Genomic DNA, 15,767 nt, shown 5'->3' on the forward strand with positions numbered 1-15,767 from the left:
CTTCCCTGTTCGTACGTGATAGCCGTGTGCAGGCATGGAGGTGATAATCGGGGAGCGCTTGTAGATCCCCAATTTACAAAAAAATGGTGGGCGGTAAAGTATTCAGGAAGGTTTAACCCTTTGTCACATCCGGATACTTGGCTCCAACCAGATTGGGAGTTACAGGCAGATAGAAGTAAATATGTTGCACGTTGGGCGGGAAGGGTACGAGTTAGAAGAATTCGGAATGAGATGGATAAGAGAAACCCAGAGGAACCAAGAAGATGTACAAATTGTCATCAGTCGAGTCACAATAGAAGAAATTGTCCAAATTTTAAAGCTTGACGTCGGGCGTTTTAGAGATAGGAACCAGTGCACTCCTATTTTTGGGGTTTTTTGGATTATGGAATTAGTATATTATATGAAATACATTTTGTTGATCAATGTTTAACTCATTATATTTTTGTATCATTTTTAATAGCTCTGTATCTAAAGTGCTGCATTAGTATGAATTATGAAACTCCTATTCTACTATTCAAATGTGTGTAGCCTTATATAGTACATAATGTACTTGCAGCTATTGTTTTTGGTATGGCCGACATTCCTACACAGGCAGCCCTGCATCCAGACCCATTTGTGTATGATATTATCTTAGCAGGTACTACACATCGGGCACATTCTAGGTGATCAGTTTGATGTCAGATGATGTGATAAGGATTTTTGGGAGCATACACCTATTTGTGAGACTATTCGGCATTATATTCGATTGGCTAGCTTTGAAGGGGTGCTTGACTGTGGATATATGATGCTTGATCATACTTTGATCACTAGTTTAGTGGAGCGATGGCGGCCCGAGACTCATACATTTCATCTCCCCGTTGGAGAGACTACGGTTACCTTACAGGATGTAGAGGTCCTGTGGGGTCTACCCATAGATGGTCCTCCAGTTATAGGGATAGATACAACTCATAGTTTTCAGGAGTTGAGGAATTTATGTGAGGAGCTGATTGGTTTTTCTCCAATGATGTCAGATTTTGATGGGCAACGGCTCAAATTGGGGTGTTTATCTAGAGTATTAGATACAGAGTTGGCATCCGATGCTTCGGATGTCCAATGTAGACAGCAGGCCTGCATATACCTGCTCCTGATATTAGGCGGTCATTTATTGTCAGATAAATCCGGTAATAAAGTCCTGCTGCTGTATATACTATTACTACGAGATTTGAAAACTGTTGGGCAATATAGTTGGGGTAGTGCGATATTAGCAACTCTATATCGATCATTGTGTAGCGCCACATCTCCCTCTAGATCGACCATCGCAGGACCATTAGTTTTACTGCAGGTACATTACCCTCGTTCAACGTGTCTAAATTTAACTATAAAATTATTATATGGTCAGTTAACATATTCAAATATAACTTAATTATAGCTATGGGCGTGGGAACGTATACCAACAATGTGCCCTGATCGAGTGAAGCCGTTAGAGCACTATCCTGGTCCATATGGAGTTTGGTATGTATATCAAATATATTTGTATAATACTAATACGAATCAACTGTTTCCTTTAAGACATAACATTCAGAATTCTCTGCAGGTGGAATGTTCAATTTGATGTACATAGAGTGGCAAGACATGTTGTATCTATATTCCGAGATCAGTTGACAGGCCTACGTGCTCGAGAGGTACACTAACTATCATTTGATGTCATTGTGATTGCTCTTTGCCGTTATATCTGAGTAGGATGCTTAAAATTTGTATATGTTGGTTGTATAGCAACAAGATTATGCTTGTTCTTGTCAAAATGAATTGGTTGGTAGGGAGTTTTCGTCCAGTTATAAGGGAGATGCTGCCCAAATTTTCTAAATAATTATGTACTGGAGGATAATTATTGTGTTCATTTATTGTATGTTTTTCATTGAATAATTATTATCTTACAGTTCATATGGCAACCATCCTCAGACGATGTTCTCGCTTCTCTGCCTGCATATTGTACTGCAGGACGCAACATTTGGAGATCTGTCACGTATCTTATATGTTGGAAAGTTGTCGAACCACATCTTCTGAATCGAGTTATGAGATAGTTTGGATATCATCAGCTCGTGCCTGATCTTAGATTGACCGAAAATCAAGCAGCACTACATTCTCTGGATCATTGTGGCAAGGGGAATCAAGACTGGATAACTACACATGGAGCATATATTGATGTGTGGACTGATCGACATATGCATGTGGAAGACGGTACTGTAGCTGAAGATCTTACATATCCATCCGATGAGTATAGTCAGTGGTATCGCGAGCAGACAGTGCTATATATTTCAAATCCTACTAGTCATTAACTAGCTTTGATGCAAAAAGTGCATGCCTATGACTTGCTGTATTAACCGTTCTTGGCACCCAAGAAATTGTGCAATAGTCAAAATCTAATGTTAGATCCTCAATGTCTTCCAAGATGGTTGCTAGGATTCCATCTTGTACATTGTTGCCTTTGATGTAGTCTGTGGCCATCTTGCAATCTGATAGGATGACTATCTTCCTCCAGCTTGCTTCACGTACCATTTGGAGAGCTAATCTAATGGTTAGTGTTTCCTCCATTAGAGCTTCACCCTTCTTTCGTTCTACTACTCCCTTTGCTCTTAAAATCTCGCCTGTCCAATGTCGTGCCACTATTCCTTTTCCTGTTCTGATCATCCTTGCATTGAGTGCAGTATCTGTACTGATTCAGATGACTCCTCCTACTGCTAGTACCTTCACCTGCTCCTCCTGCCTCACAGCTCTTTTATTCGCTTTGTTCATCCCCTCCTGCTGCCGCGCCTCCTCATACTCCAACCATTCTTGATATGCTCTCAGAACTATATCCTGCGCTTCACTCCTTTGTTGTTCAAAAACCCCCTTGTTTCTTGCTTTCCAAATGTGCCATAGGATGTTTGCTATCAAATTTATATGCTCCATCCAATGATCCTTTGATCCTATCCTAGCAACCGCCTCCTACCATCTCCACAAATTATATTGCAAGTTTCTCAGCTCCTCCCATCTAACTGGTGCTAATTTTCACACTATTTGGGCTCTTGGGCAAGTGAAGAGCATGTGTTCAACTGTTTCTACTTCATCCCCACAAATTGTACAGATCTTATCCCCTCTTCCAGTTCTATTATAAATGGCTTCTTTCACAGCAACTCCATCCTGCAAACACTTCCAGATGAAGTGTTTGATTTTGTGCTTTAGATTCAGATTCCAAAGTTGTTTCCAGACACTATGCTTCCTTATTTCCCAGCTCGTTTCCTCCCCCAACTTTTGTCTTCTTTTGATTTTACTGCCACCCTGCACAGCCTTTGCATAACCTGTCTTGACTATATAGACTCCAAATTTTGCAAAATTCCAGAAAAATTTATTAGGTGGTGTTTTAAACATACTTAGAGGCATGCTAGTGATTTGCTCTCTATCTGCTTGATTGAAAACTTTTTGCAGTATCTCCACATTCCATCTTCCTTCTCATATTAGCTGGCTGACTGTTTGTAATTGGCAATTCATGGGACATGTAGTTGAAATTCGTCCTGTCTCTGATCCTATCACCCATCTGTCATTCCATATGTTCACCTGTGTTCTATCCCCCACTCTCTTCCATAATCCTTCTTCCAAGACGCTCCATGCACTATGTATGCTTTTCCAAGGCCAAAAGGCTGAGGTAAGAGACTGGTTATCCAAGGATTTATGACCTTTTAAATACTTGCCTCTTATCGCTTTATTCATAAGCAGATTTGGATAGCAAATGATTCTCCAAAGTTGCTTAGCAAGTAAAGCTTTATTAAAAGTTTCCAAATCCCTAAATCCCAGCCCCTCTTTTCCTTTGACATTAGCTAGCTTCTTCCAGCTAATCCAGTGAAGTTTCTTTTCCTGCTCGTTACTGCCCCACCAGAAATATGCTATACTCTTGTAAATGTCCACACACAGTCCTTTTGGCAGTTTGAAACAAGCCATTGCATAGTTTGTTATCGCTAGTATCATTGATTTGATAAGCACTTCTTTCCCAACCAGGCTCAACATTTTAGTTGTCCAACCTTTCAGCTTTTTGGTGACTGCACTTTTGATATAACCAAACACTTGGTTCTTTGTCCTTCCTATCGCCATTGGTAGTCTCAGGTATTTTCCATTGGTTGCCTCCTTTAAGTTCCCCAGCTTTTCATAGATGGCTACTCTACTTGTCGTTGGGGTGTTCCTACTATAGTACACTGCTGATTTCTCAAAATTCACTAACTGTCCTGAAGCCATTGAATATCTCTTTAAAATCTCCTTCACTTGAATGTTGGAAAATACCTGGGGCTACCAATGGCGATAGGAAGGACAAAGAGTCAAGTGTTTGGTTATATCAAAAGTGCAGTCACCAAAAAGCTGAAAGGTTGGACAACTAAAATGTTGAGCATGGCTGGGAAAGAAATGCTTATCAAATCAGTGATACTAGCGATACCAAACTATGCAATGGCTTGTTTCAAACTGCCAAAAGGACTGTGTGTGGACATTTGCAAGAGTATAGCAAATTTCTGGTGGGACAGTAATGAGCAGGAAAAGAAACTTCACTGGATTAGCTGGAAGAAGCTAGCTGATGTCAAAGGAAAAGATGGGCTGGGATTTAGGGATTTGGAAGCTTTTCATAAAGCTTTACTTGCTAAGCAACTTTGGAGAATCATTTGCTATCCAAATCAGCTTATGAGTAAAGTGATAAGAGGGAAGTATTTAAAAGATCATAAATCCTTGGATAACCAGCCTTTTGGTCTTGGAAAAGCATACGTAGTGCATGAAGTTTTTTGGAAGAAGGATTATGGAAGAGAGTGGGGGATAGAACACAGGTGAACATATGGAATGACAGATGGGTGATAGGATTAGAGACAGGACGAATTTCAACTACATGTCCCATGAATTGCTAATTACAAACAGTCAGCCAGCTAATACGAGAAGGAAGATGGAATGTGGAGATACTGTAGAAAGTTTTTAATCAAGCAGATAGAGAGCAAATCACTAGCATGCCTCTTAGTATGTTTAAAGGACCAGATAAATTTTTTTGGAATTTTGCAAAATCTGGAGTCTATACAGTCAAGACAGGTTATGCAGGATGGTAGTAAAATCAAAAAAAGACAAAAGTTGGGGGAGGAAATGAGCTGGGAAATAAGGAAACATAGTGTTTAGAAACAACTTTGGAATCTGAATCTAAAGCACAAAATCAAACACTTCATCTGGAAGTGTTTGCAGGATGGAGTTGCTGTGAAAGAAGCCATCTATAATAGAACTGGAAGATGGGATAAGATCTGTACAATTTGTGAGGATGAAGTAGAAACAGTTGAACACATGCTCTTCACTTGCCCAAGAGCCCAAATAGTGTGGAAATTAGCACCAGTTAGATGGGAGGAGCTGAGAAACTTGCAATGTAATTTGTGGAGATGGTAGGAGGCGGTTGCTAGGATAGGATCAAAGGATCATTGGACGGAGCATATAAATTTGACAACAAACATGCTATGGCACATTTGGAAAGCAAGAAACAAGGGGGTTTTTGAACAACAAAGGAGTGAAGCGCAGGAAATACTTCTGAGAGCACATCAAGAATGGCTGGAGTATGAGGAGGCGCGGCAGCAGGAGGGGGTGAACAAAGTGAATAAAAGAGTGTGAGACAGGAGGAGCAGGTGAAGGTACTAGCAGTAGGAGGAGTTATCTGAATCAGTACAGATGCTGCACTCAATGCAAGGATGATCAGAACAGGAAAAGGAATAGTGGCACGACATTGGACAGGCGAGATTTTAAGAGCAAAGGGAGTAGTAGAACGAAAGAAGGGTGAAGCTCTAATGGAGGAAACACTAACTATTAGATTAGCTCTCCAAATGGTACATGAAGCAAGCTGGAGGAAGATAGCCATCCTATCAGATTGTAAGATGGCCACAGACTACATCGAAGGCAACAATGTACAAGATGGAATCCTAGCAACCATCTTGGAAGACATTGAGGATCTAACATTAGATTTTGACTATTGCACAATTTCTTGGGAGCCAAGAACTGTTAATACAGCAAGTCATAGGCTAGCACTTTTTGCATCAAAGCTAGTTAATGACATAGATTAGGAAAGTCACTTACCAAGTTGGTTGATAGAGGCAAATAGATTAGATGAAAGGGCTATTACCCCTTTTGTAAGTAATCCTTGTAGTATCAAGTGTTAATATTTATAAAGTTATTATCGTTTGTTGAAAAAAAAAAGAGCCTTCTCTTTACATTCACTTAATCTACTGTCTTATACATAGTCTTTTCTGTAAAATGTCTTAATTTTCAGCACATCATGACTTATCCGACACCATCTCAAAAGATGGAGTTGGAAACTCTTGAGCTTACATATGTCTTGTTCAGGCAAAGTGCCTTTGCTATTAGAGTCTTAGCCTTTATGAGATAGTAACAAGTTCTGGTAGACTATTGGCTAGTCTCAATAAGTTTAGGCTTTCATACTTATAATCATTTATCCCACTCATGACTGATATAGGTGTCCATAAAATTTTTTGACTGGTCAATAGGAAGTAAAATGAACAAACTGCTACATGAGGAGTATTCTCCTGAGTAGCACTATATTTTTCGTATCTCTAGCAACATACATTCTTAATCTTCAATAGTTGCAAGGTGAACTTTACTGTTAATATAAGAAGTTCAACTCCATATTTTCTCAATCTGGAAGCAATGAAAATCGGATGCGCTTTTTGATTTTCAATTAGAATTGATGATCACGTTAATGTAGTTTCCATATAAAATCAATTCTGTTACTTGTATTTCTCATCCAGTGGTCCTGTTCATCAAATATTTGAACCACCCCCTATTTGCTCCTTTGGTATTGGATTCCAAATGGCGAATATCTGTGAGTGAAATCTTTGTGTTATTTAGTTGTTATATCTATTCTTTTTTTTCAGGTTTTATAGTGTTGTTGCACCTGGAGATACCATTCACATCGTTGGTGAATTTGATTACGAGGAAAAGTGTGATGTCAATCTTGAGAAGAATTTTTTAATTGTTCATCCTGATATTTTGGTGTCTAGAACTCGGGTATTATGAAGAATCCGTTTAGACTTGTCTAAATTGTGCTTTTCAAATTATATCACTTCTATCTTAGATGACACACGCTTGTCTCCCATATCTGAAAACTTCCGATATCAAATTCAGCGCATCTTTTTCCCTAATTGTTGTTATTCAATCTATACTACTAGGTAGCTGCCAGCTTTTCTTGCTCAAGGCGCACAGCCCTGGATGAAAGGCTAAAATCTAATGCATATGCAACTGCAGCACTGGTTGGTACTCGATAGAGCAATTATTTGGCATATTTTGCACTGTTATTTTGTCCTATTTTGGCTACTTAATGTGCTAAATATTGAGGTTTTGCTCATATTTCATATTTGTATGAATTGTAGGTGATTGGTGTAAAAAGTGCTTTCACGAGGCAAATTTCCAGAAGACTCTCTATTTCATGGCGTGCCCACGCCAGAAACTGAAGAGTTACACCTAAAAGCCGGCCCTGCGAGATTGACAGCAGCAAAAAGTGAGCAACTAGGGGGTTGGGTCCACGTGGACTAGATGCATGGGATCAGAGCCCTTAGACAAAGCCCTGCTCCTAGAATGTTTTCAAAGGGCGGCGCTACAAATAGAAAAAAAAAAGAGCAGAGCGACAGGGACGTCTTAAGCAATTAAATTAGGATCAGCTTTGGCTTTTCTTTTCTTGAGTGTCAGACGTTTGCTTTCTTGGGGGCAACAATCAGAAAGCCAGATTCATGTCCAATTGATACCTTAGCCTTAGTTTTTCTTTTCCCTTTTCGACTTTTAACTCTTGCTCTGGACAATTCTTCGTGAGCCTTTTGCTTTGTAATTGCGGCTCCAATACGAAGACGAAGCCAGGTTTCTCTTTGTTGTTATTTCGATTAATTCACCTTCCCCAATTCCTCGGCAATTAATTTCTGGGCAATTGTGTGGATGATATTAATCAAATCACGCGAGCTTGACATGATGAGTAGCGGCTAATTTTCTCCTCTACCGAAAGGTCGACGCGAAGGCGCGGTCCATAATATCTGTGAGATCTAATCAAATCTTCATTATTTCTTCCAATTTGCTGCTATTCATGCATTTCCTGAATTAATTGTTCATGGGTATTTTATTAATTGAATATCAACGGCCGGGTATTTGATTTAATTTAATAGCCTACTGTCACATTAATTAAATTGAATCCGTAATTGTTCGTTTAGTTGACAACTAGTGACAACCACCATAATTGGCTTTATGTTAGGGAAACGTAAGATCTAATTTAAATAAACCCTCATAGTGTGTTTATTGGTTAGGGTTGGGTTTTTTCTAGTTTTAATGCAACTGGATAATTAAACTCCTACGGTCGTACCTAGGGTTATTTTCTGGTTAGAGAAACAGTCAATGGTCGTACCTTGACTGTCGAAAAAGTAAGGAAGAATTGGTTGTCAGAACTTGTTGATAGCTATAACTAATCTAGTGACGGATGAATGAAATATCTTTGTATCGATGATTATTTAATTGGACCGTGTCTGAGCAGTTGATCTTTCGGGTAGAATTTTATTAATTGTTATTTTTAGTGAATCGTACTTGTGGAATTATCTTTGGAATTCTAGTTATTTTATTTTATTTTATTTTCATCCTATTAATCATCCTCCAATTTTATTCTATTGACTTGGAAAGAAACAACTTCCTACCAGTTCCCTGTGAAATCGGCGCTACTTGTCATTGTACGCAAAATTAATACTTTTATAGACAAATCTGGTATATCGGATCAAGCAAACTCTTCGGGAATAGGGTGAATCAAGTAACCCATTGCATACCTAGGGTCCCTGCTCCAGTACTTGGATTTGCTCTATAATTAATTGTAGTGGTAATTAGGACTTTTTAATAATTATTATTGCACAGGTTCGGCACCTGTCAATTTTTGGCGCTGTTGCCGGGGAGCAGTGTTCTGGTTAATTTTGTTTCTTTCTAAGTTATTTTTTTGAGATTTGTCTGACATTTTTTTCTAGTTTATGTCTTGTTCTTTTCGTACAGGTGAACTGATTTTTGACCCAGAAGTAGAGAAGATTGCGCACCAAACTAGGAAAGAAACTAGACAGTTCAGGGAGGAGCAATCTAGCAATCTAGCATTGGATCCTGAGGTTGAGTCAACAAATTTGAGTTGTGAAAATTTAAGTGACCCAGGCCAAGAAGACATCTCTATGGCAAATGCAAGAACACTAAGGGAGCTGGCTATTCCGGAATTGCCCCAACAGCTGTTGTGCATCACATTTCCAACTCTAGCTAAGAATACCTCCTTCAAATTGAAGTCAGGATTAATTCACCTCCTACCCACGTTCCATGGCCTCTCAGGTGAAGAACCCCATAAACACATCCAAGAATTTGATGTGGTATGCTCCAGCATGAAGCCTCCAGGAATTGCTGAGGAGCAGATCAAACTCAGGGCCTTCTCTTTCTCCCTCAAGGATGCAGCGAAGGATTGGTTGTATTACCTACCTGCAGGTAGTATCACCACATGGGTCCAACTTAAAAAGAAATTTTTAAAAAATTCTTCCCTGCATCCTGGGCTACAAGTCTGAGAAAGGAGATATGCAGCATTAAACAGTATCCTGGAGAATCTCTATATGACTATTAGAAGAGGTTCAATAAGTTGTGCACTAGATGCCCACAGCATCAAATTAGTGAACAACTATTGATCCAATATTTCTATGAGGGACTCTAGTCGTCCGACAGGAGTATCATTGATGCTGCGAGCTGAGGCGCATTGGCAAATAAGACCCCGAGGGAAGCATGGCCGCTCATTGAAGTTATGGTAGAAAATTCTCAGCAGTTTGGCTTCCGTGAGAGTAACCCTGCCCGTAGGGTCAACGAGGTAGAGACGTCGTCCATTCAGCAGCAGATATCGGAGCTGACATTTTTGTTCGACAATTAGCCGTGGGAAACATGCATCAAGCAAAGGCTTGTGAAATTTACGCAAATATGGGTCATCCCACTGACTCATGTCCTATGTTGCAAGAGAATGGGGCTGAACAAGTGAACATGGCTGGAGGCGTGCCCGCGCCTCGTAGACAGTACGATCCATACTCCAACACATACAATCCGGGTTGGTGAGACCACCCCAATTTCAGTTATGGTAATAAGCCACAGAATTCATTTTCTAATCGTTCACCAGGATTCCAACAACCGTGGAAACAAAGTCTCAACCCTCGTCCTCCAGTTCAGGAAGTTCTTTGGAGGAAATTGTCAAGAGTTTGGCCACGACCACCACTCAGCTCCAGCAAGAGACTAGAACCTTAGTCACGACTACTGCTCAACTCCAGCAAGAGACTAGGTCCTTAGTCACGAGTACCACTCAGTTCTAATACGATACCAAAGCAGGCATGAAAGACATGGAGACTTGAATGAGTCAAATGGCAACTGCCATTAATCGCCTGGAGTCCCACGTCTATAAAAAATTGTCATCGCAATCTGAGGCAAATCCCAGAAATGTAAGTGCCATGACATTAAGGAGTGGTAAAGAGGTGGAGGGGCCTAAGGCCACGAACCTGCAAAGTAAGAGTGAAGATGAGATCGAAAAGGAGATGGAAGAAGAAGGACGCATCCGTGGCAACCCTGAGGTAACTCTTACTCCATTTGTGCCCATTAAATCAAATTTACCCCCTTTCCCATACAGGTTAGAGAGAACGAAGAAGGCAGAAAAGGAGAAAGAGATCCTGGACGTATTCAGAAAGGTGGAGATCAACATCCCATTGTTGGAAACAATCAAGCAAGTACCGAAGTATGCAAAATTTCTCAAGGACTTGTGCACCCATAAGAGAAAGTTGAGAGGGGATGAAAGAGTAGCGGTGGGAGAAAACGTATCAGCCATACTCCAACGAAAGCTCCCACCCAAATGTAGGGATCCAGGTATGCTCACGATCCCTTGTAAAATAGGAAATACACCGATCAGGAAGGCCATGTTGGATTTAGGGGCGTCAATTAACGTGATGCCAAAAACTATTTATACGTCTCTAAATCTAGGACCCCTAAAAGAAACGACCATCATAATCCAACTAACCGACCGCACTAATGCCTACCCTGAGGGGTTAGTTGAGGATGTCTTGGTTCAGGTAAATGAATTAGTCTTTCCTGCAGATTTTTATATCCTGGACATGGGAGATGAAAAGTCGTTAAATCCCTCGCCTATCTTGTTAGGTAGACCGTTTCTTAGCACTGCCAGGACTAAGATAGATGTGAATGAGGGTACTTTATCAATGAAATTTGATGATGAAAGGGCACATTTCAATATTTTTGAGGGGATGAAATATCCAGAGGGCTCTAACTCAGTCTTTTCTTTGAGTGTTATTGAGTCTCTTGTACAGGAAACTTTCAAGTTCGATGGTAAAGACGCATTGGAAGTGGCCCTGACAAGGCATCTCGAGTTGGGAGTGACCCCTGATGTGGACATGAGGGATGAGTTGCATCAAGCAATTGAAGCTCTACATTCACTTCCAACCACTCATCCAAGGTATAAGCTCACTTCCCTTTTTGTGCCAGAAACTCATACAAGATTATTGCCATCGGTGGTGCAGGCACCAGAGTTAAATCTCAAACCTCTCCCGAAGCATTTGAAGTATGCATTCCTGGGAGACCGAGAAACACTTCCGGTGATCATCTCTGCTTACCTGTCTCCAAGTCAAGAGGAAAGACTGGTGCGACTCATTAGAGATCATAAAGATGCAATCGGGTGGAGCATAACAGATATCAAAGGGATAAACCCTTCGATGTGCATGCACTGGATAAGACTCTAGAACGATGCAAAGCCGGTGAGGCAGGCACAACGGAGGTTAAACCCGTTAATGCTGGAGGTTGTGAAAAAAGAAATACTCAAACTCCTGGAGGTGGGGACCATCTTCGCTCTCTCGGACAGTCCTTGGGTGAGCCCCGTTCAAGTGGTCCCGAAAAAGGCAGGGGTGACCGTAGAGGAGAATCAGGAGGGTGATATAGTCCCGGTTACGAAAGCTACTGGCTGATGTCAGTTCATTGACTACCGGAGACTAAATTTCGTGACAAAAAAGGACCATTTTCCTCTCCCTTTTATTGACCAAATGATAGAAAGATTGGTTGGTCGTGTTTACTATTACTTTTTGAATGATTTTTCAGGGTGTTTCCAGATCGCGATAGCACTAGAGGACCAGGAAAAGACCACATTCACCTGCCCATTTCGTACGTTTGCTTACCGTAGGATGTCTTTCAGTCTTTGCAATGCTCCAGCAATTTTTCAAAGGTGCATGGTAAGTATTTTCTCAGAATATGTAGAAAAGATAATCGAGATATTCATGGATGATTTTAGCGTATACGGGGATAGTTTTGAGGAATGCCTTGATAATCTAGCTTTAATTCTGAAAAGGTGCATAGAAACGAATTTGGTTCTTAACTGGGAGAAGTGTCACTTCATGGTCGAACATGGTATTGTCTTAGGGCACATCGTGTTGGCTAAGGGAATAGAGGTAGATAAAGCTAAAATAGACCTTATTTCTGCTCTATCTTACCCCGTATATGTACGGAAAGTACGTTCTTTTTTGGCCCATGCAGGATTTTACAGGAGGTTTATCAAAGACTTTTCAAAGATAGGAGCACCCCTGTTCAAGTTGCTACAGAAAGACGTGCCCTTCGACTTCACTAGTGAATCTTTGAGGTACCTGCTGGCGAAGAAGGATGCAAAATCGAGGCTCATTAGGTGGATCCTGCTCCTGCAGGAGTTCGATTTAGAGATCAAGGATAAGAATGGAGCCGAGAATTTAATGGCTGACCATTTGAGCCGATTGCTCACGAATAAGGAAGATCTGCCGTTAAGAGAGTCGTTTCTCAAGGAGCAATTGCTAGCCATTGATTCGTCTGTACCATGGTATGCCGACATTATAAATTTCTTGGTAACGAATCAATTGCCTGCAGGTTGGCCAAAGGCTAACCGAAATAAGCTGAAGAGTGATGCCAAGCATTATATTTGGGATGACCCCTACCTGTGAAGGCAGTGCTCTGATCAAGTGATAAGAAGGTGTGTGAGTGCCGGTGAGTTCCATTCTATTTTGAATTTTTGCCATTCATTTGCATGTGAGAGCACTTTGGGCCAAAACGAACAGTTCGTAAGGTGTCAGAGAGCGGTTTTTATTGGCCTACTCTTTTTAAGGATGCATATGTGTTCTGCAAATCTTGTGATAAGTGTCAAAGGGTAGGGAATATCTCTCGTAGAGACCAAATGAGTCAAACTCCCATATTGTTTGTTGAGATTTTCGATGTTTGGAATATAGATTTCATGGGTCCCTTTCCCTCGTCTTTTAATTTCTTATATATTCTCCTTGCTGTCGATTATGTTTCCAAATGGGTGGAGGCGAATGCCACCCGGACTAATGATTCGAGAGTGGTTGCAGATTTTATTAAATCTAACATTTTTGTCCGTTTTGGAATGTCGAGAGTTATAATGAGTGACAGAAGCACCCATTTCTGTAATAAGACAATCACTCCGCTGTTTCCTAAGTATGGTGTGCTCCACAAATTATCCACTCCTTATCATCCGCAAACGAACAGTCAGGCCGAAGTGTCGAATAGGGAGGTTTAGTCAATTCTGGAGAAAATGGTGCGGCCTGATAGAAAGGACTGGAATTTGAAGTTGGAAGATGCTCTTTGGGCTTACCGAACCGCATATAAGACACCGATTGGGATGTCCCCATACAGGTTAGTCTTTGGGAAGCCGTATCACCTCCCGGTGGAATTTGAATACAGAGCATTCTGGGCACTCAAGAGGTGTAACATGGACCTTATGGAGGCCGAGGGGCATAGAAAACTCCAATTGCAAGAGTTGGAGGAGTTAAAGAATGAAACCTATGAGAACGTTGCAATTTATAAAGAGAAGAACAAAATTTTTCATGACCAACAAGTCTCAAGGAAGTCATTTGAAGTAGGGCAAAAAATCCTATTTTATCACTCGAGACTTAAGCTCTTTCCGGGTAAGTTGCGTTCGCGTTGGATTGGGCCATTTGCTATCTCTAATATTTTTCATTATGGCGCAGTGGAGATTCAAAGCCTGAAGACGGAGAAGAAGTTCGTAGTCAATGGTCACCGTCTAAAGCCTTATTATGAAGGGTTTAATAGTGAGCAAGTGGAGGTTATATCTCTTGATGATCCAACTCGTGAGGCCTAAACAGCTGATGGCCATGTCTAACCAAAGACATTAAAGAAAGGCGCTACGTGGGAGGCAACCCAAGGCTTACAGTAATAGTTGTGGTTATTTTTCGTTACTTTGCATTATTTGTGGTCTATTTCTTTAGTTCAACTGCTTTTGTGTTGATAAACAGAAGACCAGGGATTCTAAGGCGTACCCACGCCTTAGAAGGGGTACACCAGGTGCCTTGAGCAAATTGGAACCTAGCAGTTCCAAGGCGTGCCCACGCCTTGACTGAAATTCTTTTGGACATCATTTAGATGCAATGGTCAGAAGACCATGTCCTCCAAGGCGTGCTCACGCCTTCCAACCCTTCCGATAACGAAAATCAAAGAAAAATATTTTGACCAAGACCTTACTTTTTCCACTTTTCCTCCTTCTTTGACTGGTCCTGTCCAATCTCTTCCAAATTTCTTTTGCCTAAGATTCAATACTTCTTCTCCCGGTCTTGGTCAAGCCGCCATCTCCCACCGCTGCCCGTCGCCGTCCGTCGTCCGCCGCCACCAACCGTCCTCGTACGCCACCTCAGCCCCCATCGCTGACCGTCCGCAAGGCCAGACAGAGCCACAACACGCCTGCCGACGCCAACAGATCGGGCAGCCGCGCGCGACCTCGAAAGCCTCCATCGCGCCCCCGCGCCTCTCCAGCAGCGCGCTAGCACGCAGCAGCAGGCGAGCGCCGTGCATCAGCAGCACGCATCTGCCCGCTTCACCAGCTCTACCCTGCGCGCTGCCGCTTCCACCATTGCTGTCCGCCGCCGCTGCTCCAAACTCTGAAGCTCCACTATCCACCGCCACCTACCCACTCGGGCAACCGGGCCGCTTGCTCACGCTGCCGACCAGATCTGCGCGCGCCCAGCCGCGCGCGAGCAAACAGCGCGCCTTAGCCCGCGCGACCTGTCACGCCAAGGCCTAACCTGCTCGCTCCCTCGCGCCCCCCTTCTCACCCGGCAGCAGACCTGCGCGTGCCCAGCAGCACGTGGTCCTCCTCTTCGCGCTTGCCAGACGCTAGCAGCCTCACGCACCCTGCGCGCCAAGTAGCACCCCAGCGGGCGCGCGGCCTTCCCTGTTGGCCAGCTTCTTGCTGCCCGCTCGGCCAACAGCCCTTCAGCAGCGCGTCCTTCCCCACCCACATGAGCGCGCGCCGCCGTCCTTAGGCCCCTCTCCTTCTCGCCGTGAGTCACCACCACGGCCGCCTCCAGCATGGACCAAAAAATAAAAGTGGTACCCCTATTTTACTAAATTTTTGGTCAATTGGTCTTTGCATTTGAAATTTTATTGCTGTCTTTGACTCGGATTGGGATTTGCTACATCTGTGGGTTCTGGTGAATCTGATTTTGGTACACGTGGTCAGTAACTAGCCGATTGTTGATTATTATTGACTGCTATTGCAATTTGTGACTTGTTTTCTTTATTGTTGTCTGCCAAGTGCCGCCAGTGGGAAATTCTTGTGTTTGTTGCCTTGTCGTCGTTTGGTGGGGTAATTGTGCTCCCTTTTTGCTCTACCACTACTGACTATTGAGAATTATTTGTTGACTGTGGTCCCTTGTCCTCTT

The 15,767-nt window shown here is 42.2% G+C and overlaps 4 protein-coding genes and 1 non-coding gene across 5 annotated transcripts; 4 read left to right on the forward strand and 1 right to left on the reverse strand.

Moving 5' to 3' along the window:
• Nucleotides 1–781: 781 nt before the first annotated feature.
• LOC140010691 (serine/threonine-protein phosphatase 7 long form homolog) lies at nucleotides 782–2,696 on the forward strand. The gene is made up of 7 exons (XM_072058008.1): nucleotides 782–1,321; nucleotides 1,409–1,491; nucleotides 1,574–1,661; nucleotides 1,917–2,002; nucleotides 2,093–2,282; nucleotides 2,474–2,554; nucleotides 2,685–2,696. The coding sequence occupies exons 1-7, from the start codon at nucleotides 782–784 to the stop codon at nucleotides 2,694–2,696; spliced, it is 1,080 nt and encodes a 359-aa protein (XP_071914109.1).
• A 1,606-nt stretch (nucleotides 2,697–4,302) lies between these two features.
• LOC113699893 (uncharacterized mitochondrial protein AtMg00310-like) lies at nucleotides 4,303–4,824 on the forward strand. Its single transcript, XM_027220237.1, has one exon. It carries the CDS (start codon nucleotides 4,303–4,305, stop codon nucleotides 4,822–4,824), a length of 522 nt encoding a protein of 173 aa, XP_027076038.1.
• A 4,759-nt stretch (nucleotides 4,825–9,583) lies between these two features.
• On the reverse strand, nucleotides 9,584–9,690 carry LOC113700252 (small nucleolar RNA R71). The gene has a single exon (XR_003450596.1). It is a non-coding gene; the product is annotated as a small nucleolar RNA R71 (small nucleolar RNA).
• Nucleotides 9,691–10,421: 731 nt separating this feature from the next.
• On the forward strand, nucleotides 10,422–11,801 carry LOC113699894 (uncharacterized). Its single transcript, XM_027220238.1, has one exon. It carries the CDS (start codon nucleotides 10,422–10,424, stop codon nucleotides 11,799–11,801), a length of 1,380 nt encoding a protein of 459 aa, XP_027076039.1.
• A 1,823-nt stretch (nucleotides 11,802–13,624) lies between these two features.
• Nucleotides 13,625–14,191, forward strand: LOC113719972 (uncharacterized). Its single transcript, XM_027245073.2, has 2 exons — nucleotides 13,625–13,997; nucleotides 14,061–14,191. The coding sequence occupies exons 1-2, from the start codon at nucleotides 13,625–13,627 to the stop codon at nucleotides 14,189–14,191; spliced, it is 504 nt and encodes a 167-aa protein (XP_027100874.2).
• Nucleotides 14,192–15,767: the final 1,576 nt, after the last annotated feature.

The sequence above is a fragment of the Coffea arabica genome, chromosome 7c (assembly GCF_036785885.1).
Source record: "Coffea arabica cultivar ET-39 chromosome 7c, Coffea Arabica ET-39 HiFi, whole genome shotgun sequence".
NCBI lineage: Eukaryota > Viridiplantae > Streptophyta > Magnoliopsida > Gentianales > Rubiaceae > Coffea > Coffea arabica.

Excerpts from the sequence above, each read along its gene's own strand:
- LOC113699894 (XM_027220238.1), top strand. The coding sequence starts at position 10,422 with ATGGCAACTGCCATTAATCGCCTGGAGTCCCACGTCTATAAAAAATTG.
- LOC113699893 (XM_027220237.1), top strand. The coding sequence starts at position 4,303 with ATGGCGATAGGAAGGACAAAGAGTCAAGTGTTTGGTTATATCAAAAGT.
- LOC113719972 (XM_027245073.2), top strand. The coding sequence starts at position 13,625 with ATGGTGCGGCCTGATAGAAAGGACTGGAATTTGAAGTTGGAAGATGCT. Across the intron at positions 13,998-14,060 it reads GAGACTTAAGCTCTTTCCGG|TGGAGATTCAAAGCCTGAAG; the intron begins GTAAGTTGCGTT and ends ATTATGGCGCAG.
- LOC140010691 (XM_072058008.1), top strand. The coding sequence starts at position 782 with ATGATGCTTGATCATACTTTGATCACTAGTTTAGTGGAGCGATGGCGG. Across the intron at positions 1,492-1,573 it reads CCTGGTCCATATGGAGTTTG|GTGGAATGTTCAATTTGATG; the intron begins GTATGTATATCA and ends AATTCTCTGCAG. Across the intron at positions 1,662-1,916 it reads CAGGCCTACGTGCTCGAGAG|TTCATATGGCAACCATCCTC; the intron begins GTACACTAACTA and ends ATTATCTTACAG.